Below are 27,569 nucleotides of genomic sequence, written 5' to 3' on the forward strand. Positions count from 1 at the left end.
GATTACAACAGTGTTGCTGGTAAAGTAACAGATGATAGTTTGTAATCAGATTACATGTAACTGATGTAATCAGTTACTCCCCAACCCTGGCAATTAATGTCTTGAGCACTGGTGCAAAAATGGACATCACAGTTTTTGGAATCTGTCTGTGCAATGGAACGCAAAATGGTGACCATATGGCTAGATCATGCACTGCAGTGACCCATTTTGATGGATTGCAACAGGCCTATATTTTGATATCCAATAGACTACCAAACTGAGCTAGTGTTTGAGGAGTAAAACGTATCTGCCTGCAAGCGCTCGGGGCAAGCATCTCCATCTACTAGCGCGCAATAACTGAAATGGCACATTTTGCCTAAGGCGGTTCTTGCAATGGCATAATGCATGACGATAGACGTAATTTGGCTTAAATGCCAGGGAGATGTTTGATGTTAAAATATAAAACTATTGGGGAGAGAGACGAGAACTGAGAGGATCTGCGGGCGCCCTATCTGTGCGACAGTTTTATTTAAGAGCCTACCATTTAATAGTTTTATGGACATTCACAGTATCCCTTTTATTAGACATTTTATCAAAACGTTACATGTATGTTTTTTTTAGGACGAACGTAGCCAATTTTCACACTCCTAAATCCGATGAGTGAGTTATGACAATTGGGAGCAAGATTAAACCGAACACTGCAACCCATGCAGCAGACCAGGCTGCTCTCCGTTGGAATAAAACTGCGATGTTTTTGGTCAAATCAAATTTACTTGTGAAATAAGAAACAGTGGATCTCATTTCCATCTTGAACCGAGATGAGCCGAGATAGAAAAGGCTGCTCTATTATAACATAATCCTTGTCCTGCAGGCGTTTGAATAGCCCAGAGCAAGAATACTTCTAGCCCTCTTTTTATTTAGAGACGGACTGGTTTTCTTCTCATAAGACTCGACGGTTTCATCATATCAGAAAAGACCCGGACAAAGGCAGATATACAGCAAACGAGGACCAAACTGGCATAAAACAGAGATACAATTGGAAGGGAGAAGAGATTGCGATGTCTTCTCTATCCGTGTCCTCCCAGGTAAGGACGCAATTTGTTTCGTTTGTAGTTGTTTTTAGGGGGGTAGGCTAGTCTGTTTGACAAATTGAATCTTAAAAGACCGGGATGCTGTAAAATCCTTGCGTTGGTGTAGATTTCCCGGGATTATCCCCAAAGTTTTCTTACATTTGGACTCCAAACGCCAAGAAAAACTAGCCGCCAGTATTCGGATACTATTGGATTGTGCCATATTTATTTGTAATATTCTTGGGGAACGGAAGCTTCAGTGACCTGATAGAATCATCACCGGAACGCATCTGATCGAAAATGTTTGAAACGGTGGATGAAATTGATTGAGATACTGTGGTTTCTATTCGATTCTATATGCGGTAAAGGTGGGATGGGAACTCAAGACGTTGCATTGACCAGATTGGTGCACATTCAACAAATCGGATCTAGCAAAGTGGATATTTGTCGTCCGTCATGATTCATGTATTGTAACAGACCCACAATGGGGTTACTTAAATCCAATTTGGATATATTTGGCTGTTTTCGCTGCATAACATTTAGAAGTAATTTAGTCCCCTTTTCAGGTTTGGAAGCTGAACGCTAACTCCCGTTCGTATAGCTAGCATACGTGGATGTAGTCCTCGTTTTTAAAGGTGCTACACATAAACAAAAAAAAATGTGCATTCTAATTTCAGAAAATGTTCATAATATAATCTGCCTCTAACAGTGGAATAATAATGTTTTATAGTATTACTTACCCGCCAGTGTTGTGATTGCCTGTGATATTCGCCTATTGCTTTCTCCAGCTGGAGCACCTAAGTGTCAAACTGGGAAAGCTCTTCTGACTTATTTCCTGGGTGCTAAAATTCTACACTGCCATTTTCTGAAATTACAATGCAATTTTTTTTCTCCAATAAATCCTATGTGTAGCACCTTTAACTCTAATGCAGTTGATTGGTGATGACATGAACATGTGTTGGTGTTGACATCCATATTACAAACATTATACTCCGATTTTTCACTTCAACATATTATGAAATACACATATGAACAATAGGCTAATTTTGCTAGGGGGCAATGAGGGCAACTTCAACAACTGTCTGCAGCTTATGAATATTGTATTCATGTTAATTGGGGAAGGCTGAGGCATATGTATCTCTCAAACAATTTGATTGGCTGCGAGCCAGAGTCATACACCTCATTTGCTATTGCTTCACTCATTACACAATCAGTAGCCTAACTTCAATACAAAAGTAGACTTCTCACTGCTTCTCACTTTACTCAGCTCAGGGCAGATGCAGTACACACTTCTATAACAGATCCTATCTATTTCCATGTGTTCCTGTAGGAGGGAAGAAGCATGTCCAGGATGTCTATGAGTCGTTCTCCAGTTTCTCCAATGAATGCCCAGGGCATCCCATCACCGGCCCAGCTGACTAAAGCCAACGCCCCGGTCCACATCGACGTGGGAGGACACATGTACACCAGCAGCCTGGGTACTCTCACCAAATACCCAGAGTCTAGGTAAGAGTATAAGGCCATAAAGCATCGCACCACCATGGCAATGTGAATCATTTCCTCATGGAAAATAATGTATTATTGATTCAATACTAACTTTTTTTTCTCCTATGGAATAAAATGTCAGGTTCATGGATAGGTCTACTGACTGTGCATTATGACTGATACGTTATTCAATTACTTCTAGAAATCCACATAGCATCGCGTTGCAACGCAAGCAGCTTGGTATCCATGATAATTGGTCTGAGAGCAAGCAAATACAGAGAGAGGGCAGAGAGAGAGAAAAGAAAAGACAAAGAGAGAGTGGAGAAAGCTGAGCTGTCTGGAGCTGTGAGGTGAGACTCCTGCTGGAAGAGGAGAGGACCACCTCAGGCATAGGGGAGAAGAAAGATGAGTACTGTGCAGTTGGCATCGATTTAGAGGGGGAGAGCGAGAGAGAGAGAGAGAGAGTGTTGTATTCAACCAAGTATGTGATTCCAAAGTCATAGTAGACCACTTCCTGCCTAAAATTTTACGCTTCACTAAACATACTTCAAGTACTACTTGATGCATGGTATTAATCTAGAGCTCTTAACCATTGTCTTTCTCTCCAGAATCAGTCGTCTGTTTAATGGAACAGAGCCCATTGTACTGGACAGCTTGAAGCAGCACTACTTCATCGACAGGGATGGAGATATATTCAGATACATCCTCAGCTTCCTCAGGACCTGCAAACTACTGCTCCCAGAGGACTTCAAGGTACAGTTCACAATCCAGGAGGACAACACTTGTCCAAAATAGCTCACATCTCACCAAAATAGTAAAATAGGCCTAATACATTACTTTACTTATCACCCGAGCATAGTTCAACCAAACCAACTTTGTTACTTATGCATAAACTTGCCTGAGGCATGAAGACTTGTTTTATTTCTGAGCTAATGCCTAGGCTAACAGTCTATTAACCAGGTATTACTTAATTTCCCAACTCTTTTTTTTTTACACATACAAACTTATACCCATTTCAGACAGTAGAGTGGTATGTTACCTGTAAAAATATAAGGCAATATTTATATGACCCTCTTTCAAACAGCTCGTTATTTACCACTTATTGGCAGGTATATTCCTTTTAATAATACAGTGCATTCGGAAAGTATTCAGACCCCTTGACTTTTTCCACAATTTGATACGTTACAGCCTTATTCTAAAATTGATTTAAAAAAAAATGGACTCATCAATCTACACACAATACCCCATAATGACAAAGCAAAAACAAGTTTAGACATTTTTGCAAATGTATAAAAATAAAAACACCTGACAGTTACATAAGTATTCAGACCCTTAGCTCAGTACTTTGTTGAAGCACCTTTGACAGTGATTACAGCATTGAGTCTTCTTGGGTATGATGCTACAAGCTTGGCACACCTGTATATGAGCAGTTTCTTCTATTCTTCTATGCAGATCCTCTCAAGCTCTGTCAGGTTGGATGGGGAGCTTCGCTGCATAGCTATTTTCAAGTCTCTCCAGAGATGTTAGATCAGCTTCAAGTCCAGGCTCCGGCTGGGCCACTGTAGGACATTCAGAGACTTTTCCCGAAGCCACTCCTGCGTTGTCTTGGCTGTGTGCTTAGGATCGTTGTCCTGTTGGAGGGTGAACCTTCGTCCCAGTCTGAGGTCCTGAGCGCTCTGGAGCAGGTTTTAATCCATGATCTGTCTACTTTGCTCCGTTCATCTTTCCCTCGATCCTGACTAGTCTCACAGTACCTGCCCCTGAAAAACATGCCCAGAGCATGATGCTGCCACCACCATGCTTCACTGTAGGGATGCATGCCAGGTTTCCTCCAGACGTGACGCTTGGCAGTTCAGTCTTGGTTTCATCAGACCAGAGAATCTTGTTTCTCATGGTCTGAGAGTCCTTTAGGTGCCTTTCGGCAAACTCCAAGTGGGCTGTCATGTGCCTTTTACTGAGGAGTGGCTTCCGTCTGGCCACTCAACCATAAAGTCCTGGTTGGTGGAGTGCTCCAGAGATGGTTGTCCTTCTGGAAGGTCAATTCCTTTGACCTCATGACTTGGTTTTTGCTCTGACATGCACTGTCAACTGTAGGACCTTGTATAGGTGTGTGCCTTTCCAAATTATATCCAATCAATTTAATTTACCACAGGTTGACATCTCAAGGACGATCAATGGAAACAGGATGCACTTGAGCTCAATTTCGAGTCTCATAGCAAAGTGTCTGAATACTTATGTAAATAAGGTATTTCTGTTTTTATTTTTAATAAATTAGAAAACATTTGTAAAAACCTCTTTTTACTTTGTCATTATCACACAGACCCAATACCTGTATTTTGGTTACAGGGTCTGGGAAAATGCAGGAATCATGACTGTCTTTAGGTGGCTTTTCATTTTTTTCAATTTTTTTTTAATTTAATTTTTACCCCCTACCCATTCTAGATATACAAAAAAGCTGGTATGAAAATGCAGTCTCGGTAAACTTGTGGGATTTTGTTCTGTGTATGAAATAATAGTGTCTCTGACAGTGATTTCAGGATGGTTATGCAAACCCCAACATGATCGTAAAGTCGTACAAATTATCCTGCAGTACCCAGAAACACATCGTTAGCTTAATTCTCACAGTGTGCCACTATAGGCACTCAGTGTGTGTGTAAACTGCAGTATTCGAACACTTTAATCAGTTATCCATTATGCCTTGGGCTTCTACAGGGGCCAGTTCTGCATGGCTGGAAGTAGGGGCATTGTGTGTTTTGCTAAATTGATGTGTGAGGAGGGTGTGTGTGTGCATGTGTGACTGTGTGTGTGTGTGTGTGTGTGTGTGTGTGTGTGTGTGTGTGTGTGTGTGTGTGTGTGTGTGTGTGTGTGTGTGTGTGTGTGTGTATCCTTCTCTGTAGTTAGTGTAGCTGTGTTATTCTGTCCTTTGCACAGGATGACTAAAGTGCCCTGCAGATAGAGCCCTCTTTTTATAAAACACATCTATCCCTCGCTTCAAGCCTATGAAGGGAGGGGGAGCTAAGGAGGCAGGCTTTGATACAGAGAGGAGCCTGGGGGGTTAGCAGCTCTGTGTACGCCTGTTGTCAGAAGCAGTATGGCGCAAAGGCAGATAGAAGCAGCTCTCTCTGTTTCACACACAGTAATTCTAAACAGAAGTTTGTGTGTGTGTGTGTGTGTGTGTGTGTGTGTGTGTGTGTGTGTGTGTGTGTGTGTGTGTGTGTGTGTGTGTGTGTGTGTGTGTGTGTGTGTGTGTGTGTGTGTGTGTGTGTGTGTGTGTGTGTGTGTGTGTGTGTGTGTGTGTGTGTGTGCACGTCTATGTGCTGCAATGCTGTCATAATATAGGGCATGCAGTATAACTGCAGTTCGACTGCTGTACACTGCAGTTATTCTGCAATTACTCTGCAAGTCCAAAATACCAGTCGGCTGCAGTTACTGCACTTTTACAGCAGTTTTAAAACCGCAATCTTTGTTTGTGTAAAGATAAACATTTGGTATTGATAAATCCATCACATTCATTCAACAGAAGTAAATACTTACAGTTGAAGTCGGAAGTTTACATACACTTAGGTTGGAGTCATTAAAACTAGTTTTTCAACCAATCCACACATTTCTTGTTCACAAACTAGTTTTGGCAAGTTGGTTAGGACATCTACTTTGTGCATGACACAAGTAATTTTTCAAAAAATTGTTTACAGACAGATTATTTCACTTATAACTCACTGTATCACAATTCCAGTGGGTCAGAAGTTTACATACACTGAGTTGACTGCCTTTAAACAGCTTGGAAAATTCCAGTAAATGTCATGGCTTTAGAAGCTTCTGATCGGCTAATTGACATCATTTGAGTCAATTGGAGGTGTACCTGTGGATGTATTTCAAGGTCTACCTTCAAACTCAGTGCCTCTTTGCTTGACATCATGGGAAAATCAAAAGAAATCAGCAAAGACCTCAGAAAAGAAATTGTAGAGCTCCACAAGTCTGGTTCATCCTTGGGAGCAATTTCCAAATGCCTAAGGTACCACGTTCATCTGTACAAACAATAGTACGCAAATATAAACACCATGGACCCACGCAGCCGTCATACCGCTCAGGAAGGAGACGCGTTCTGTCTCCTAGAGATGAATGCTTTGGTGCGAAAAGTGCAAATCAATCCCAGAACAACAGCAAAGGACCTTGTGAAGATGCTGGAGGAAACCGGTACAAAAGTATCTATATCCACAGTAAAACGAGTCCTATATCGACAACCTGAAAGGCTGCCCAGCAAGGAAGAAGCCGCTGCTCCAAAACCGCCATAAAAAAGCCAGACTACGGTTTGCAACTGCACATGGGGACAAAGATTGTACTTTTTGGAGAAATGTCTGATGAAACAAAAATAGAAGTTTGGCCATAATGACCATTGTTATGTTTGGAGGAAAAAGGGGGAGGCTTGCAAGCCGAAGAACACCATCCCAACCGTGAAGCACTGGGGTGGCAGCATCATGTTGTGGGGGTGCTTTGCTGCAGGAGGGACTGGTGCACTTCACAAAATAGATGGGCATCATGAGGCAGGAAAATTAAGTGGATACATTGAAGCAACATCTCAAGACATCAGCCAGGAAGTCAAAGCCTGGTCGCAAATGGACAATGTTCCAAATGGACAATGACCCCAAGCATACTTCCAAAGTTGGACAACAACGTCAAGGTATTGGAGTGGCCACCACAAAGCCCTGACCTCAAACCCATAGAAAAGTTGTGGGCAGAACTGAAAAAGATTGTGCGAGCAAGGAGGCCTACAAACCTGACTCAGTTACACCAGCTCTGTCAGGAGGAATGGGCCAAAATTCACCCAACTTATTGTGGGAAGCTTGTGGAAGGCTACCTGAAACGTTTGACCCAAGTTAAACAATTTAAAGGCAATGCTACCAAAAAACGAATTGAGTGTATGTAAACTTCTGACCCACTGGGAATGTGATGAAATAAAAGCTGAAATGAATCATTCTCTCTCCTATTATTCTGACATTTCACATTGTTAAAATAAAGTGGTGATCCTAACTGACCTATGACAGGGAAGTTTTACTAGGATTAAATGTCAGGAATTGTTAACTGTGTTTAAATGTATTTGGCTAAGGTGTATGTAAATTTCCGACTTCAACTGTATGTACTGCATCTGAATGCAATATGTACGAGTATTAATTGTTCTATTAACGTGTGTGTGTGTGTGTGTGTGTGTGTGTGTGTGTGTGTGTGTGTGTGTGTGTGTGTGCCAGCGTTTCTGTTAGGAAAATGTGGTGCTGGACAGTTGACTGGCAACATTTTAACTTACCGGACCTGTATGCATGGGGAGCTTAACCTGATTAGTGCATCCACCCACGGTGCTCAGAATGACACAAATCACATTTCCATTAGGCTAATGTATTTTAACAGAACATGCACGTCGAGGATGCAACGATGTGCACTTTGGACATGTTAGAATAACTGTTCACGTTTACTTCTCCTCAGCCAACACTATGAGTAACGAACAGAAAAGTCACTAGCCTATGTCAATATACTATAGTAAAGTTTAGGCTTTCTTTTTTTATTGGTCAGCTTGTTGTGAAATAAATATCCTATTCCAAACACTCTGGGCCAGTTGGGAGAAGGATCCCAAATTCATAAAACCAGTAGGCCTATGCGACATAATACAAAAAGTTATTATAATAATAATAATAATAATAATGCAACAGATCAGAACATTAAGCTTAATGTTGATAAACAATTTTTTTCTTCACATTCTAAGCGCAGCAATGCGCACAAAGCAGTAGGTTATGCATCAAACGTGTGAAGACTTTGTAAATACCAGGATTTCAGCATAAATTGGGCATTAAAATTAGGTCACAACAATAGACCAACACAGTCTGCTTAAACTAATAACACACAAACAATGATCTGTTTTCATGTCTTTATTGAACACACCGTGTAAACATTCACAGTGCAGGGTGGGAAAAGTATGTGAACTCGTTGACCCTCCTTTGGCAGCAATAACCTCAACGTTTTCTGTAGTTGCGGATCAGACCTGCACAACGGTCAGGAGGGATTTTGGACCATTCCTCTTTACAAAACTGTTTCAGTTCAGCAATATTCTTGGGATGTCTGGTGTGAACTTTTCTCTTGAGGTCATGCCACAGCATCTCAATCGGGTTGAGGTCAGGACTCTGACTGGGCCACTCCAGAAGTTGTATTTTCTTCTGTTCAAGCCATTGTTGTTGATTTACTTCTGTGTTTTGGGTTGTTGTCCTGTTGCATCACACAACTTCTGTTGAGCTTCAATTGGCGGGCAGATAGCCTAACATTCTCCTGCAAAATGTCTTGATAAACTTAGGAATTCATTTTTCCTTCGACGATAGCAAGCTGTCCAGGCCCTGAGGCAGCAAAGCAGCCCCAAACCATACTTTATAGCTGGGATGAGGTTTTGATGTTGGTGTGCTGTGCCTTTTTTTTCTCCACACATACTGTAGTGTTGTGTGTTCCTTCCAAACAACTCAACTTTAGTTTCATCTGTCCACAGAATATGTTGCCAGTAGCGCTGTGGAAAATCCAGATGCTCTTTTGCGAACTTCAGAAATGCAGCAATGTTTTTTTTGGACAGCAGTGGCTTCTTCCGTGGTGTCCTCCCATGAACACAATTATTGTTTAGTGTTTCACATATCGTAGACTCGTCAGAGATGTTAGCATGTTCCAGAGATTTCTGTAAGTCTTTAGCTGACCCGCTTGGATTCTTAACCTCATTGAGCATTCTGCGCTGTGCTCTTTGTAGGACGGCCACTCCTAGGGAGAGTAGCAACAGTACTTTCTCCATTTATAGAGGATTTGTCTTACCTTGGACTGATGAACATCAAGGCATTGAGATACTTTTGTAAACCTTTCCAGCTTTATGCAAGTCAACAATTCTTAATCTTAGGTCTTCTAAGATTTATTTTGTTCGAGGCATGGTTCAAATTTTGTGAGGTTTAAAATTTAAAAAAGAAATAAAATGAAAACAATGTTTAGGGCAAGGCAGCCCTAACCAACATCTCCAATCTCGTCTCATTGATTGGACTCCAGGTTAGTTGACTCCTCACTCCAATTAGCTTATGGAGAAGTCATTAGCCTAGGGGTTCACATACTTTTTCCAACCTACACTGTGAATGTTTAAATAATGTATTCAATATAGACAAGAGATATTAAATCATTTGTGTTATTAGTTTAAGCACACTGTTTGTCTATTGTTCTGACTTCGATGAAGATCAAATTTGATGACCAATTTATGCAGAAATCCATGTAATTACAAAGGGTTCACATACGTTTTCTTGCCACTGCATAAAATAACACATTTTTATTGACTGCACACTGTGCACCCCCATACACATTTTATATCGCATATGTGATGTTTGGGTCCACTGGACGCGAGGATAATATGTGTGGGTGAAAACAAGTAAAAATGAATGCCCTCAGTCTGTCTTTCTCCTCCCTGGTCCTGCTGTTTTAACATAGCACCAAGAACCTGTCTGTCTCCTGCTTTTCTCACTCTCTTGCTGGAATCTGCACAATGCTATTATAATACATTATTTTGATACATTGTAAAAAAAATTAAGTGTTTTCCCACACTCTACCCCCGCCAGGTGCAAATTGGGGTAGAGACACAACAAATAGTGTTGCTTGTGTGGCTCCTTACCACAATTAATCAGAATGGCAAAAATAATCTCTGCTCAGAGGGCCTTAGAAATAATTCTTGCAGAGAGAGAAGCTAGTGTGGAAGGAGCGTCTTCCACTTTGGACGATGAAAATGTTTCATGTCGCTGTCAATTTGGAGACTGACAGTTGGAAGAAGAGGATGAGATTGACCCTCAGCCAGTCCCAGGACCAGCCCGTCAGCAACCAGCTCATCAGCATTCTGCAGGAGGAGAAATAAGGATGTCAAATTTTGTTGAAATTGAAGGATCTTCTTGCCCAAGGAATGAGCCACCCCGCATTGTGCGATAAGGATGCAACCAGGGCCGACGCGGATGGCGGTTACTCATTTGCAGGACATAAAGTCTTCATTTGAACTGTTCATCCCAGACACCATCTATAAAATCATTCTGAACTGCTTTAATTTGGAGGGAAGGTGTGTTTTTGAAGAGAGATAGGAGATGGACCAAACTCATCTACATGCATACTTTGGGGTACTTATCCTTGCTGGTGTTTTCAGATTTAATGGGGAATCCCCAGAATCCCTGTGGGATGCAGAAACTGACAGAGAACTTTCAGTGCAACAATGTCTCTGGAAAACTTCCACATTATTTAAAGGATTATCCACTTCGATAACCAAGACACCAGACCAGCTCGGCGGCTGAGAGACAAGCTAGCTGAAATCAGGTCAGTGTGGGACAAGTGGGTGGACCGTCTTCCCCTGTTTTACAACCCTGGGCCCAACATTACTGTTGATGAGCAACTTATGCCAGTTAGGGGCCACTGCCCCTTCAGGCAGTACATACTGTCTAAACCCGCAAAATATAGAATCAAAATCTGGGCTGCCCGTGATGCTGCTTCATCATATGTGTGGAACTTGCAAGTGTATACGGAGGAGCCCCTGAGAAGAACCAAGGGATGCGGGTTGTCCTGGATGTGACACAGGGTCTCTGTGGCCACAACATCACATGCAATAACTTTTTTTACTTTGCACAAGCTGGGACAGGAGCTCCTCAAGAGGAAGCTGACGATGGTAGGAACAGTACGAAAAAACAAGCCAGACCTCCCACCTCAACTGTTGAATACACGGAACAGGCCGGTCAATTCCTCTAGGTTTGTGTTCACGGCCGACATGTCCGTAGAGCCAATGGCAAACGTGGTACTCATGAGTACACTGCATAGGGATGGGAGAATCTGTGTCCAGGAACATAAAAAAAACAGAAATCATAATGGATTACAATGCTACAAAAGGAGGGGTGGACAATTTAGACAAGCTGGTGACTGGCTACAGCTGCAAAAGAAGAAACCTACGCTGGCCACTTGTGATATTCTTCAACATCTTGGACATCTCGGTGTACAACGTGTTTGTCATCTGGATGCCGTTGAACCCAGATTGGAACAGAGGGAAGCTCCAGAGGAGATTGCTCTTTCTCGGAGCTGGGCAATGCATTGGTAAGACCTCAAATCCAGAGGAGGCACCACAAGGACCCCAGTTTCTGCAGTCATCCTGAGGAGGATGGTTGTGCCCCATCAGCCCGACCCACAGAACCAACAACTCCAATACCAGAAGTAAGTGTGAGTGTTGTTGCGTGTGTGTTTCTGACTCTCTTATCTTGGCCTGCTGTAACTATATATGTGAGTGAGATGTTAGTAAAATTCCTGAACTAAGTGTTTTCATCATTCTAGATTATAGACAGTAGCAACAAGAAGTGCTGCGATGTGTGTGGACCCAAGAAGGACAGGAAGACACAGTACACATGCATTGTGCAAGAAATACATTTGCAACACACACACACAGTATAACTCTGTCCCTCATGTGGTGTGAAGACCGGCCTTAATTTGAGTTCAATGGGGCTCATTTATCATTTCCGTAAAATGTGTCCTTCCAATTTGTTCAGTTCACAGCAATAAACATCAATAGTGATTAAGACCTTGTTTTGTTTATATTTGTTCAAGATTAACATGATTTATTCCACCCATGTCTTGATTATGAGGCGGCAGGTAGCCTAGTGGTTAGAGTGTTGGGCAAGTAACCGAAAGGTTGCAGGATGGAACCCACGAGCTGACAAGGTAAAAATCTGCCCCTGAACAAGGCAGTTAACCCACTGTTCCCCAGTAGACCATCATTGTAAATAAGAATTTGTTCTTAATTAACCTCTTACATCTAGACGTTCCGCTAGCGGAACACCTGCTCCAATATCCAATGATAGGCGTGGCGCGAATTACAAATTCCTCAAAAATACAAAAACTTCAATTTTTCAAACATATGACTATTTCACAGCATTTTAAAGACAAGACTCTCCTTTATCTAACCACACTGTCCGATTTCAAAAAGGCTTTACAGCGAAAGCAAAACATTAGATTATGTCAGCAGAGTACCAAGCCAGAAATAATCAGACACCCATTTTTCAAGCTAGCATATAATGTCACAAAAAACAAAACCACAGCTAAATGCAGCACTAACCTTTGATGATCTTCATCAGATGACAACCCTAGGACATTATGTTATACAATGCATGCATGTTTTGTTCAATCAAGTTCATATTTATATAAAAAACCAGCTTTTTACATTAGCATGTGATGTTCAGAACTAGCATACCCCCCGCAAACATCCGGTGAATTTACTAAATTACTCACGATAAACGTTCACAAAAAACATAACAATTATTTTAAGAATTATAGATACAGAACTCCTCTATGCACTCGATATGTCCGATTTTAAAATAGCTTTTCGGTGAAAGCACATTTTGCAATATTCTCAGTAGATAGCCCAGCCATCACGGCTAGCCATTTAGACACCGACCAAGTTTAGCCCTGATCAAACTCCGATTTACTATTACAAAAGTTTCATTACCTTTGTTGTCTTTGTCAGAATGCACTCCCAGGACTGCTACTTCAATAACAAATGTTGGTTTGGTCCAAAATAATCCATCGTTATATCCGAATAGCGGCGTTTTGTTCGTGCGTTCCAGACACTATCCGAAATGGTAAAGAAGGGTCGTGCGCATGGCGCAATTCGTGACAAAAAAATTCTAAATATTCCATTACCGTACTTCGAAGCATGTCAACCGCTGTTTAAAATCAATTTTTATGCAATTTTTCTCGTAGAAAAGCGATAATATTCCGACCGGGAATCTCCTTTTCGGCAAACAGAGGAAAAAATCACAAAGACGGGGGCGGCCAGGTCACGCGCCTAAGCCCACAGTCCCTTGATCGGCCACTTGAGAAAGGCAATAATGTGTTTCAGCCTGGGGCAGGGATGACGACATTCAGGTTTTTCCCGGGCTCTGAGCGCCTATGGACGACGTAGGAAGTGTCACGTTAGAGCAGAGATCCTTAGTAAAAGATAGAGATGGCAAAGAAGTTCCAGAAATGGTCAGACAGGCCACTTCCTGTAAAGGAATCTCTCAGGTTTTGACCTGCCATTTGAGTTCTGTTATACTCACAGACACCATTCAAACAGTTTTAGAAACTTTAGGGTGATTTCTATCCATATATAATAAGTATATGCATATTCTAGTTACTGGGTAGGATTAGTAACCAGATTAAATCGGGTACGTTTTTTATCCAGCCGTGAAAATACTGCCCCCTAGCCATAAGAGGTTAACTGACTTGCCTAGTTAAATAAAGGTAAAAAAATAAATAAATAAATGCCGCTTTTAATTGATAAATGGGATCTGGCAGAGGTAAATGGCAAATATTAACCATGTATGCTGTCTATATTGCTTGTAACTGATAAGTCAACATCTAAGTATTTTTACGTAAATTGTTATGGATGTATTGTTTAAAAACACAATAATGTTGTGGGTCCATCAGACCTGTGAACATCAGGTGAATAACAAACACATGAACACCACACAAGGGTTAAGTATAAGTTTTCAAAATGCATACTGCCTCCAGCTCATCGCAAAGACGTGTGTGACGCACTGATGAAGCCTGCCTTCCGTTGCTGTTTTGATGCCGCGTTCAAAACAACTGGCAACGCGAAAATCTCAGACTTTTGTACGTTCAAGACAACTGGGAACTGGGGGGAAAAACAAGCGCAGACTGGGGGAAAAATTATTTTTGAGCGGTCATCCAGTTGGAATTCCAACTCAGGAACTTGGGCCTCTTTCATTTTTTTGGTTTTGTTATTAACAACAAAAAGTACATGGGAACGTGTGTGTGTGTGTGTGTGTGTGTGTGTGTGTGTGTGTGTGTGTGTGTGTGTGTGTGTGTGTGTGTGTGTGTGTGTGTGTGTGTGTGTGTGTGTATGTGTCGGAAGTTTACATACACTTCATTCTCTCCTAATCAGGGACTGACTTAGACCTGAGACACCAGGTGGCCTCTGTCCAATCAATCTGTGACATACAGTTGAAGTCGGAAGTTTACATACACTTAGGTTGGAGTCATTAAAACTAGTTTTTCAACCACTCCACACATTTCTTGTTAACAAACTATAGTTTTGGGAAGTCGGTTAGGACATCTACTTTGTGAATGACATGTACTTTTTCCCACAATTGTTTAGATTTCACTATCACAATTCACTATCACAATTCCAGTGGGTCAGAAGTTTACATACACTAAGTTGACTGTGCCTTTTAAACAGCTTGGACAATTCCAGAAAATTATGTCATGGCTTTAGAAGCTTCTGATAGGCTAATTGACATCATTTGAGTTAATTGGAGTACCTGTGGATGTATTTCAAGGCTTACCTTCAAACTCAATGCCTCTTTGCTTGACATCATGGGAAAATCAAAAGAAATCAGCCAAGACTTGGTTCATCCTTGGGAGCAATTTCCAAATGCCTGAAGGTACAACGTTCATCTGTACAAACAATAGTATGCAAGTATAAACACCATGGGACCATGCAGCCGTCATACCGCTAAGGAAGGAGACGCGTTCTGTCTCCTAGAGATGAATGTACTTTGGTGCGAAAAGTACAAATCAATCCCAGAACAACAGCAAAGGACCTTGTGAAGATGCTGGAGGAAACCGGTACAAAAGTATCTATATCTACAGTAAAACGAGTCCTATATCGACATAAGCTGAAAGGCCGCTCAGCAAGGAAGAAGCCACTGCTCCAAAACCAGCATAAAAAAGCCAGACTACGGTTTGCAACTGCACATGGGGACAAAGATCGTACTTTTTGGACAAATGTCCTCTGGTCTGATGAAACAAAAATAGAACTGTTTGGCCATATTGACCATCGTTATGTTTGGAGGAAAAGGGGGGGATGCTTGCAAGCCGAAGAACACCATCCCAACCGTGAAGCACGGGGGGTGGCAGCATCATGTTGTGGGGGTGCTTTGCTGCAGGAGGGACTGGTGCACTTCACAAAATAGATGGCATCATGAGGCAGGAAAATTATGTGGATATATTGAAGCAACATCTCAAGACATCAGTCAGGAAGTTAAAGCTTAGTCGCAAATGGGTCTTCCAAATGGACAATGACCCCAAGCATACTTCCAAAGTTGTGGCAAAATTGCTTCAGGACAACAAAGTCAAGGTATTGGAGTGGCCATCTCAAAGCCCTGACCTCAATCCCATAGAAAATTTGTGGGCAGAACTGAAAAAGTTTGTGTGAGCAAGGAGGCCTACAAACCTGACACAGTTACACCAGCTCTGTCAGGAGGAATGGGCCAAAATTCACCCAACTTATTGTGGGAAGGTTGTGGAAGGCTCCCTGAAACTTTTGACCCAAGTTAAAAATTTTAAAAGCAATGCTACCAAAAACTAATTGAGTGTATATAAACTTCTGACCCACTGGAAATGTGATGAAAGACATACAATCTGAAATAAATCATTCTCTCGACTATTATTCTGACATTTCACATTCTTAAAATAAAGTGGTGATCCTAACTGACCTAATACAGGGAATTTCTGCTAGGATTAAATGTCAGGAATTGTTAACTGTGTTTAAATGTATTTGGCTAAGGTGTATGTAAACTTCTGACTTCAACTGGTGTGTGTGTTCATAGGACAATTGGGCTAGGGGTTACAATATCACATTACACAAGGACCTTAAGGACATACACACACTTAGAATTCTAACAGCTTTTTGTGTAGGTAGAGTATTAAATTGTATTCAAATAGTAAAAAAATTAATTGTAAGGTAAGAAAATGTCGTGTTTTGTTTGTAAATGTATTTGTTTCACTTATTTCTATCGTGGGTAAAGAATCCAAGCAGTACATCTCTCCATAATAGTCTAAAATCTGAAATGTGTTCAATTATAAATCTGCTGATGTCTTGCCAGAGATTCCTTACATGAATACAATGCCAAAAAAGATGCAACACCATTTCTGGGTGGTCATTACAAAATGTACAATTTGAATGCATGTTTTTATTTTAATTTTTACTCCATATAGTTGTTGGCAGGATAATATTTATGAATAATTTTAATAGAAACTTCCTTAATTTTGTTAAGTATGTATGTGGCAACATCCAACCTTTTCCCCAACAGATATTGTCAATAAAACCAAAAAGGCATGACATAAGGTATGTTGAAACAAGGATTTATTTGTAGAGCTCCAACTTCCCGATCTGAATATCACTAACGTCATGAGTTCCCAGTTGTCTTGAAAGCAGCACAAGATGCTGTAGCAGCAGTGCTTGCGCTGTCTGACAGATTTTCCGCTCACAGGCTCTGTATCTGTATACTGTACGCGTGTGATACTATACTGTACATAACAAATATATTGTACACACATGCAAATTTAATTACACTAAATTATGCAAATGAACCTATGGACTGATAAACATGACCAGTCAAATGTATTTCCATCAATACATTTTTCTTCTTCTCCTGGACAATTGGTGGCACCAATTTTATTTATCAGACAAAAGCCAGCTATTACCAGCTAATGGAAACCCTGGTGTGTTCATGTATTCATATGTGTTTGTGTATGCTTTCTTGTGTTTGTGTGTTCTTGTGGGTATGTATCCTTGCTTATGTGTTTCTATTATGACAGGACTTCCCCCAGCTATACGAGGAGGCTCGTTACTACCAACTGACACCCATGGTCCGCGAGCTGGAGCGCTGGCAGACGGAGCAGGAGGGCCAGAAGAGACCGCCCTGCGAGTGCCTGGTGGTCCGAGTGACCCCTGACCTGGGGGAGAGGATCGCCCTCAGCGGAGGGAAGGTGCTCATCGAGGAGATCTTCCCCGAGACCGGAGACGTCATGTGTAACTCTGTGAACGCCGGCTGGAACCACGACCCCACGCATGTCATCAGATTCCCTCTCAACGGCTACTGCAGGCTCAACTCAGTTCAGGTACGGACGGTGATATAGTTGTAGTTCTATAGGTCAATTCTGTTCTGATGTGGATTCAGGTGAATGCCACGGAGTATACCAAACATTAGGATTAACTTCCTAATATTGAGTTGCACCCTCCCCTTTTGACTTAAGGACAGCCTCAATTCTCCAGGGCATGGACTCGACAAGGTGTCGAAAGCGTTCCACAGGGTCCAAGAATGGTCCACTGGCCCATGTTGACTCCAACGCTTCCCATAGTTGTGTCAAGTTGGCTGTATGTCCTTTGGGTGGTTGACCATTCTTGATACACACGGGAAACTGTTCAGCGTGAAAAACCCAGCAGTTTTGAAGTTCTGGACACAAAACCGGTGTGCCTGGCACCTACTACAGTACCCCGTTTCACTTAGTGCCTTCGGAAAGTATTCAGACCCTTTGACCTTTTTCCACATTTTGTTACGTTACAGCCTTATTCTAAAGTGGATTAAGGTCTCCAAGAACAGTGGCCATCATTCTTAAATGGAAGAAGTTTTGAACTACCAAGACTCTTCCTAGAGTGGTGGCAGCGTCATGCTGTGGGGATGTTTTTCTTTCAGCGGCAGGGACTGGGAGACTAGTCATGATTGAGGGAAAGATGAACCGAGCAAAGTACAGAGAGATCCTTGATGAAAATCTGCTCCAGAGTGCTCAGGACCTCAGACTGGGGCGAAGGTTCACCTTCCAACAGGAGAACCACCCTAAGCACACAGCCAAGACAACGCAGGGGTGGCTTCGGGGCAAGTCTCTGAATGTCCTTGAGTGGTCCAGCCAGAGCCCGGACTTGAAACCGATCGAACATCTCTGGAGAGACCTGAAAATAGCTGTGCAGCAACGCTCCCCATCCAAACTGACAGAACTTGAAAGGATCTGCAGAGAAGAGTGGGAGAAACTCCCCAAATACAGTTGTGCCAAGCTTGTAGCGTCATACCCAAGAAGATTTGAGGCTGTAATCGCTGCCAAAGGTTCTTCAACAAAGTGCTGAGTAATGGGTCTGAATACTTATGTAAATGTGATATTTCAGTTTTATTTCTTTTTTATAAATTAGCAAAAATGTCTAAACATGTTTTTGCTTTGTGATTATGGGGTATTGTGTGTAGATTGTTGAGGGGGGGGGGCGATTTAATACATAACAAAATGTGGAAAAAGTCATGTTTGAATACTTTCCGAAGGCACTTAAATCTTTTGTCTTGCCTATTCACCCTCGGAATGGCACACACACAATCCATGTCTCAATTGTCTCGAGGCTTAAAAGTCCTTTAACTGGTCTCCTCCAAATCATCTACACTGATTTGAAGTGGATTTTACAAGTGACATCAATGAAGGATCATAGCTTTCCCCTGCATTCACCTGGTCAGTCTTAATGTTTTGTGTACACCGCAGATCGGGTCATCCAGCAATGCTGAAGACTAAAAGTCAACTCTGTAACATGGCAGACTGACTTACTTCAGTTACTTTGCAAACCCAGTTTAAAATGTTTAAGTTCTTAATAGGCTCAACTCAGTTCAGGTGCAGTTATAGGTCAACTCTGTTCTTATATGGCTCCTGGTCAACTCTATTATACATATTATACACACTAGCTACAGGTTATCTACAAGTCTCTGCTAGGTAAAGCCCCGCCTTATCTCATCTCACTGGTCACCATAGCAGCACCCACTCGTAGCATGCACTCCAGCCGGTATATCTCACTGGTCATCCCCCAAAAGCCAATTCCTCCTTTGGCCGCCTTTCCTTCCAGTTCTCTGCTGCCAATGACTGGAACGAACTGCAAAAATCTCTGAAGCTGGAGACTCATATCTCCCTCACTAGCTTTAAGCACCAGCTGTCAGAGCAGCTCACAGATCACTGCACCTGTACATAGCCCATCTGTAAACAGCCCATCTATCTATCTACCTACCTCATCCCCATACTGTATTTATTTATTTATTTATCTTGCTCTTTTGCACCCCAGTCTCTAATTGCACATTCATCTTCTGCACATCTACCATTCCAGTGTTTAATTGCTATATTGTAATTACTTCGCCACCATGGCCTATTTATTGCCTTAACTTACCTCATTTGAACTCACTGTATATAGACTTTGTTTTCTTTTGTTCTACTGTATTATTGACTGTATGTTTTGTTTATTCCATGTGTAACTCTGTGCTGTTGTATGTGTCGAATTGCTACACTTTATCTTGGCCAGGTCGCAGTTGCAAATGAGAACTTGTTCTCAACTAGCCTACCTGGTTAAATAAAGGTGAAATCAAATTTAAGAAAATACTTTTGGTCACCTGTTCGTCGAACATCTCATTCCAAAATCATGGGCATTAATTTGGAGTTCGCCATCTTTTGCTGCTATAATAGCCTCCACTCTTCTGGGAAAGCTTTCCACTACATGTTGGAACATTGCTGCGGGGACTTGCTTCCATTCAGCCACAAGAGCATTACTGAGGTCGGGCACGGATGTTGGGCGATAAGGCCTGGCTCGCAGTTGGCATTCCAATTCATCCCAAAAGTTTACAATGAGGTTGAGGTCAGGTCTCTGTGCAGACCAGTCAAGTTCTTCCACACCGATCTCGACAAACCTATTCTGTATGGACCTCGCTATGTGCAGGGGGCATTGTCATTCTGAAGCAGGAAAGGGCCTTCCCCAAACTGTTGCCACGAAGTTGGAAGCACAGGATCATGTGATTGTATGCTGTAGCGTTAAGATTTCCCTTCACTGGAACTAAGGCACCTAGCCTGACCATTATTCCTCCTCTACCAAATTTTACAGTTGGCACTATGCATTGGGTCAGGTAGCGTTCTCCTGGTATCCGACAAACCCGGATTCGTCCGTCGGACTGCCAGATGGTGACGCGTGATTCATCACATTTCCACTGCTCCAGAGTCCAATGGTGGCTAGTTTTACACCACTCCAGCCGACGCTTGGCATTGCGCATTGGTGATTTTAGGCTTGTGTGCGGCTCCTCGACCATGGAAACACATTTCATGAAGCTCCCAACGAACAGTTCTTGTGCTGACATTACTTGTAGTGAGTGTTGCGACCGAGGACAGTCAGCACTCGGCGGTCCCGTTCTGGGCTTGTGTAGCCTACCACTTCGCGGGTGAGCTGTTCCTAGACATTTCCACTTCACAATAACAGCACTTACAGTTGACGGGGCAGCTCTAGCAGGGCAGAAATTTGACAATTACTTGTTGGAAAGGTGGCATCCTATGACTGCCATGTTGAAAGTCACTGAACTCTTCAGTAAGGCCATTCTACTGCCAACGTTTGTCTATGGAGATTGCAGGGCTGCGTGCTCAATTTTATACGTCAGCAACGGGTGTGGCTGAAATAGCAGCATCTACTCATTTCAAGGGGTGTACACATACTTTTGTGTATATACTGTATAGTGTATAAGGAAGAGGGTATAACAATAGCGTGCTCGGCACTATAACTTATGTCAAATGTCTAAAGACCCTGTCTGACTCTCCTGTGCTCTCTGCAGGTTCTGGAGAGGTTGTTCCAGAAGGGCTTCAGCGTGACGGCGTCATGTGGCGGCGGAGTTGACTCCTCACAGTTCAGCGAGTACGTCTTGTGTCGCGAGCTCCGCAGGGGTCAGTCCATCGGCACCACCATCCACATCAAACAAGAGCCTCTGGACTAGGTTGGGAGGAACAGAGGGACCCGTGAGAGATCAACACGTCCGGTGCTGATTTTCGAGTCCTATTTACACAACTTTAACAGTGAAAAACACACAAGGACTTTTCATGCTTGGGAATATCATTTGCCAGTGACAATGTAGACTGGACTAGCAAGATGTGAGAAGGTTGTGATTCTATTGAGATTCAAAGACACTAAAGGCATCCTCTGAAATGAGTCTGTCTGAGGTGAGCTCATTAGCTCTGTTTGTCTGGAACTCTTACTGCTGCCATTTCCAACAGAGATACAGTATCGTTCAGTATCCAAGTGAAACGGTCCGTCACTTCTGGGCTGTTGACCACTAGGAGGAAATAGCTCTAGTAATATGGTGCTCAATTCCAGCTTAGGTTTAACTGGGGACTCCTGTTCAAGCCTCAGGATGGGTCTACCGGTATGACCTCCGCTTCAGAGACATTATGGCTGCGTTTACACAGGCAGCCCAATTCTGATCTTTTGTCCAATGATTGGTAAACTGTATAAATGCAACCAAAAATGGCCATGCCCTACCACAGGAAGAACAGAACATGTCTGTGTTTGCCTCATTTCTTGACAACTTCCTACCCAAGATCTGAATGTCATTTACTGTAATGTGTAGGTATTTGTTCAATTAAATGTCAAATGGACAATATGGGGTTTCCAACTTTTATATATACAGTACCAGTAAAAAGTTTGGACACCTACTCATGCAAGGGTTTTTCTTTATTTGTACTTTTTTCTACATTGTATAATAATAGTGAAGACATCAACATTCTGAAATAACACATATGGAATCATGTAGTAACCAAAAGTGTTAAATCAAAATATTTTATTTGAGATGCTTCAAAGTAACCAGCCTTTGCCTTGATGACAGCTTTGCACACTCTTGGCATTCTCCCAACCAGCTTCATGAGGTAGTCACCTGGAATGCGTTTCAATTAACAGGTGTGCCTTGTTAAAAGTTAATTTGTGGAATTTCTTTCCTTCTTAATGCACTTGAGCCAATCAATTGTGTTAAGACAAGGGGGGGGTATATACAGAAGAAGGCCCTATTTGGTAAAAGACCAAGTCCATATTATGGCAAGAACAGCTCAAATAAGCAAAGAGAAACAACATTATTTTAAGACATGAAGGTCAGTCAATCTGGAAAGTTTCTTCAAGTGCAGTCGCAAAAACCATCAAGAGCTATGATGAAACTGGCTCTCATGAGGACCGCCACAGAAAAGGAAGAGCCAGAGTTACCTCTCTGCAGACGATAAGTTCATTAGTTACCAACCTCAGAAATTGCAGCCCAAATAAATGCTTCAGAGTTCAAGTAACAGACATCTCAACATCAGCTGGTCAGAAGAGACTGCGTGAATCAGGCCTTCATGGTCGAATTGCTGCAAAGAAACCACTACTAAAGTACACCAATAAGAAGAAGAGACTTGCTTGGCCCAAGAAACACGAGCAATGGACATTAGACTGGTGGAAATCTGTATTTTGGTCAGATGACCCAACACACCTCCAGGCTGTGTAAGGGCTATTTGACCAAGGAGATGACCTGGCCTCCACAATCACCCGATCTCAACCCAATTGCAATTGTTTGGGATGATTTAGAGCGCAGAGTTAAGGAAAAGCAGCCAACAAGTGCTCAGCATATGTGGGAACTCCTTAAAGCTGGTTGAGAGAATGCCAAGAGTGTGCAAAACTGTCAAAGGCAAAGGGTGACTACTTTGAAGAATCTCAAATATAAAATATTTGTGAACACCTTTTTGGTTACTACATGATTCAATATGTTATTTCATTGTTTTGATGTCTTCACTATTCTACAATGTAGACAATAGTAAAAATAAAAACCTTTGAATGAGTAGGTGTCAACTATTGACTAGTATTTACATTTACATTTTAGTCATTTAGCAGACGCTCTTATCCAGAGCGACTTACAGTAGTGAATGCATACATTTCATTTCATACATTTTTTTTTTCTTCTGTGCTGGCCCCTCGTGGGAATCAAACCCACAACCCTGGCGTTGCAAACACCATGCTGGTGTTGGAAACACCATGCTCTACCAACTGAGCTACAGGGAAGGCTAGTACGAATCTAAATCTTTCCTGACAAATGTTCATGATGTGAAAACTGGCATTTTGTATGTGTTAATATGGTGCACATTTCACAGATTTGTATAACTGCAATTTCAGATCATATTTAAGATATGTTTGTGCAGCTGTATTGATAACTGTTTTTAGCAGTTTTTTTGACTAATCTCTCGTGGACAGCCAAGTAGCTGGGTTGCAGAGATTCATAAGAAACTCAACCTGGCACAAAGTGCATTCAGAAAGTATTCAGACCCCTTGACTTCTTCCAAATTTTGTTACGTTACAGCCTTATTCTAATATGGATCAAATCGTTTCCCCCCACGCAATCTTCACACAATACTCCACAATGATAACAAAAACAGGTTGTCTCACAGCAAAGGAGCTGAATACTAATGTAAATAAAGTATGTTTTTATTTAATACATTTGCAGTAATTTTTTAAAACCTGTTTTCGCTTTGTCGTTATGGGGTATTTTGTTATGATTGAGGAGGGGAAAAAAAGAAACTATTTTTAGAATAAGACTAACGTAACAATGTGGAAAAAGTAATGGGGTCTGAATAATTTCCGAATGTACTGCACCATCAAAGAAATCAGGCTATTTGTACTTTGTCACTTTATTTTTTTTTTTGCAAAGGTACAAACAATAGTAAAATTGCATCGCCTGAAATGCGTCAGGTTTGAATACACAGATAGTAGGAAATATAAATAGTCACAAAAATGTGTCCTTCAACAGATGCTAATGTAGCTAGGTGCTAAGACCCAGACCCTTAACACCACAGCTTTATCTCATTGCTCAATTAGAACTATGCACTATATAAACAAAATGCTTGTTACTGTAAAAAATACATTTAAAGCATTAAAAACCTTCAGTCAAACTGGGAAAAAAAAAAGCCGCTTTCGACCCCCCCAAAAATTAGCAGTTGTATACAATTAGCATTAGAAAAATACTTGCTTGATTGCTACGACAGATCATTTTGATGTTGATCATCAGCATTAAAATAGCAAAGCACTCTATAGATCTTGTTGCGTGGTGCCGCAAGAGACTGACTTTCCAGGTGGAAAAAAAAAAAAAAAATCCTGGATGGAATTTAAGGTCTTGAGAAGAAAATGATAGGAATGGTGCTCAATATGACAACATTGTTTGTTGACGTCTTTATTTCATTAGCCTGAGTGAGTGTATAAGAGAGCCAGCTCCCTGTTCTGTGCTGAGCTTGAGTCTGAATAATAATATCTTTAAAAATGGCTACTGGTAATTTATCTAGATTCACGGTCTACAATAGGAGAGACAAGTCTATGTATGAACCATATATGAACCGAGTTGGCTCTTTACACACACCAAAAAAAATATAATCTTATGTTTCACTATTCTGCCATAATACCTAAATCAGACATGCTGCGCAGTAATATCGTAATATGAACCCTAAACCGTGTATACCAGCCAAACCTGGGTCAAATTAAGGTGCGCTTGATTTAGCTTGGCGTTTGCATTTAATGGGACTATTCCATTGGTTCTATTGTACCAGGCAAACTAAATCGAGCACGGCTCAATCATTTCAAAGTATTGGACCCAGGTCTGGAACTAGTAAGTACTGTATGTATTTGTCGTTTAAAAAAAATGAGGCATCACAGTACTCTGTACATTTATCTGACAATAGATTTCTCTAACATTCACTATATGGTGTGGTGAATTAAAACCTGTCGTTTTTTTCCCCCAAACTCAGTACTTACTAGTATGGTACATAAAATGCAAACATTATCTTTCAATTTGAAATGGTTCCTTTTCAATGTTTGGAAAAAAACGTAGATAACACAAGTGTTTAAAGTTTCGATCTGGAGAGCACAAATCCTACCCAGGGTGACCAAACAATCCTTTTGAAAATCCAGTCAAAACTATCTGTGGTGTGATGTAACATCCTTAGTGAGTAGCCATTGGGCTAAAATAGCAAGGATCCTGACATAAATCTTACAACTGTAGGTTTTGTTTGAGAATTACGCAACGGATTGGGACAGACTCAAAAAGGCACCTCATCAGGTACATAGGAGTCATGGTAAAAAAAAAACAAGTACATGCCCGCCAGCCAGCTTCGAGGCTCTCAGCATTGTAAGCACACAGCTAGTGAATGAGACTAGACTTGATGTGAGAACAATGAGGTGACCAAGTGAAAGAGTAGAGCCAGCAGTGTACCTGTCCAAAGGGGCTGTATGATCAGGGGGCAAAATTGGGGTGGTGTGGGGTTGCTTAGCATCAGATTAGGGGGATATAGAATAGTGTGGTACGGGGAGGGGGGGGGGGGTGTGTGTGTGTGTGTGTGTGTGTGTGTGAGTGTGAGTGTGAGTGTATGTATGTATGTATGTATGTATGAGTTGGGGTAAAGGGGAAACGTGTATTAGGTCAAGTCCAGAACCCTGGGGGACTCCACTACTTCAGGAGAGCCTTATAGAGCAGTAAGGACCGGGATGTAGCCCTCTCCTGCTCCAGGCAGAAGATAAAGTCCCTGAGATTGACTCGCGTGATCCTCTGACGGAGCTGTTGGCGGGAGGAGGCGGCTGTGGAAGAGCCGGCCCCTGAACCCAAAGCAACCTGAGGAGAAACGGATGACATGACAAAAGTTAGGTCTGCTAGTAAGTGATTTAGAGTTGTTTCAAGTGACTTAAAATATGTGTTGGCGATATCCAGCCTTTGTGCCAACGTCGAGGCTCAAGCAATAGTAATGCAGGCAGGGGGAACAAGCGATGTGGTCTAACCAGAGAAATGTCAATTCACTGTCACCTGTCCTATCCCACTCACTATTAACCCTTGACAGCCCAGGCGTGTGTGCGCGCGTCACCACAGTTTCATACAAGGTGTGTGTACAGCTTGAGGGAAACGGTCAAACCCTTACCGTGCACACTAAATGCCATGTTCTCTCCATTTTGGGACAGCTCCAACAAACTCAAAGAGCAGCAATTACCAATGTGATATCATACAGTGTGGGTTGAGTTGATGCTGTGTGGTGCACACTACTGAAATATCCTGAGGCTTGTTTGATGGGGTGACAAAATGGTACATGTCTTAGTGAACTCCGTGACATTGTGCCTAACTGAACAGCCCTGTAGTGTATCCTGGAACTGATCAGCTACCAGCCAGTCAGGTGTTCCTTAACTGGGGCCTGGTGGTTACAATGGATACATTTCATTAAAATCGGGGCTCAAGGAAAAACATTTGGTTTTATGAAATGGCCATTTTGTGAACCAATGGTGGTTCCTATTATGTAAAATGAGTTCAGTACCATATTCTACTTTATGTGCTGAGAGCCTGAGGGGAGAGCTGACACTGGAGGATTGGAATAAGGCTCCAGGTCCATACAGGAACACAATCAGAGTATTATACAGCTTAACAGCCTGCAGGTGTGGTAACCTCCTGCACACACGCGGGCCACACACACACTCCATACTGGCACAATGAATGCCCAACATTACACACTCGGTGGAGACACTCCAATCAAGCGTGATTGGTCGCACGAGATCGCCGCTCCGACTCAAATCAGTCAAAGATCCTCTTGCGATATAACTCTGACTGGTCCGATTACTCAGGAAACTCGTTCACATTAGGCATGGAAGTTGGCCGTGGATAAATAACTTTTCTCTATTGAGAAGAACGTATTACAAATGTTATTTAGTTCTCTGACTTAAAGGCCAAATTCATTCTGATCAGATCTGCCTTATAGCAGGATGACATTAAACATTTCTGATTGAGCTCCTGGAAATCTCAACAACAAAAAATCTGACTGAGCTGACAAATGCAATCTTTGTGAACACAGGAATTGCCTTCAAGGTGCATAATCGAAAAGGGGCGATCGGATTGAATCCCGGCGTGAAATCTTGTCTCCAAGCTGCCTGCTTTGTAACTAATATTTCCTGAGGTTGGAGCCCCAACTGGTCCCTTAGCACCCATCTGCAGGAGTGGTCAGGGTGAGATAGACACATCAGCCTGCCACGAACACCTCAGAACGTTTGGGTATGTACAGTGCATTCGGAAAGTATTCAGACCCCTTGACTTTTTCCACAATTTCTTACGTTACAGCCTTATTCTAAAATGGAAAAGCAAAAACAGGTTTTTAGAATTTTTTTGCACATTTATTAAAAATAAAAAACAAATCACATTTACATAAGTATTCAGACCCATAACCGTATTTGTTGAAGCACTTGGCAGCGATTACAGCCTCAAGTCTTCTTGGGTATGACGCTACAAGCTTGGCAAACCTGTATTTAGGGAGTTCCTTCCATTCTTCTCTGTAGATCCTCTCAAGCTCTGTCAGGCTGGATGGGGAGCATCCCTGCACAAACTATTTTCAGGTCTCTCCAGAGATGTTCAAATCGGGTTCAAGTCCGGGCTCTGGCTG

At 42.0% G+C, this 27,569-nt stretch overlaps 2 protein-coding genes across 5 annotated transcripts in view; one reads left to right on the top strand and one right to left on the bottom strand.

Moving 5' to 3' along the window:
- Positions 1 to 297: 297 nt before the first annotated feature.
- On the top strand, positions 298 to 22,055 carry LOC106573263 (BTB/POZ domain-containing protein kctd15-like). Its single transcript, XM_014148174.3, has 5 exons — positions 298 to 1,064; positions 2,380 to 2,555; positions 3,143 to 3,287; positions 17,148 to 17,450; positions 20,939 to 22,055. Exons 1-5 carry the CDS (start codon positions 1,038 to 1,040, stop codon positions 21,095 to 21,097), a joined length of 810 nt encoding a protein of 269 aa, XP_014003649.1. The 5' UTR covers positions 298 to 1,037; the 3' UTR covers positions 21,098 to 22,055.
- A 1,730-nt stretch (positions 22,056 to 23,785) lies between these two features.
- The window catches only part of LOC106573262 (transcription initiation factor TFIID subunit 4), a 33,666-nt gene continuing 29,882 nt past the window's right edge, over positions 23,786 to 27,569 (bottom strand). For all 4 annotated transcript variants that reach the window (XM_014148171.3, XM_014148170.3, XM_014148173.3 and 1 more), the window contains one exon: positions 23,786 to 25,768. In XM_014148171.3, the coding sequence (XP_014003646.1) occupies positions 25,607 to 25,768 (162 nt within the window). In that variant the 3' untranslated portion in view covers positions 23,786 to 25,606. The remainder of the gene's footprint in view (positions 25,769 to 27,569) is intronic.

Source organism: Salmo salar, chromosome 16 (genome assembly GCF_965601325.2).
Source record: "Salmo salar chromosome 16, fSalSal1, whole genome shotgun sequence".
NCBI lineage: Eukaryota > Metazoa > Chordata > Actinopteri > Salmoniformes > Salmonidae > Salmo > Salmo salar.

Bases quoted from the DNA above. Each gene is read 5' to 3' on its own strand.
- LOC106573263 (XM_014148174.3), top strand. From the start codon at position 1,038: ATGTCTTCTCTATCCGTGTCCTCCCAG. The intron at 1,065-2,379 runs GTAAGGACGCAA...GTGTTCCTGTAG, and splicing joins CTCTATCCGTGTCCTCCCAG to GAGGGAAGAAGCATGTCCAG. The intron at 3,288-17,147 runs GTACAGTTCACA...CTATTATGACAG, and splicing joins TGCTCCCAGAGGACTTCAAG to GACTTCCCCCAGCTATACGA.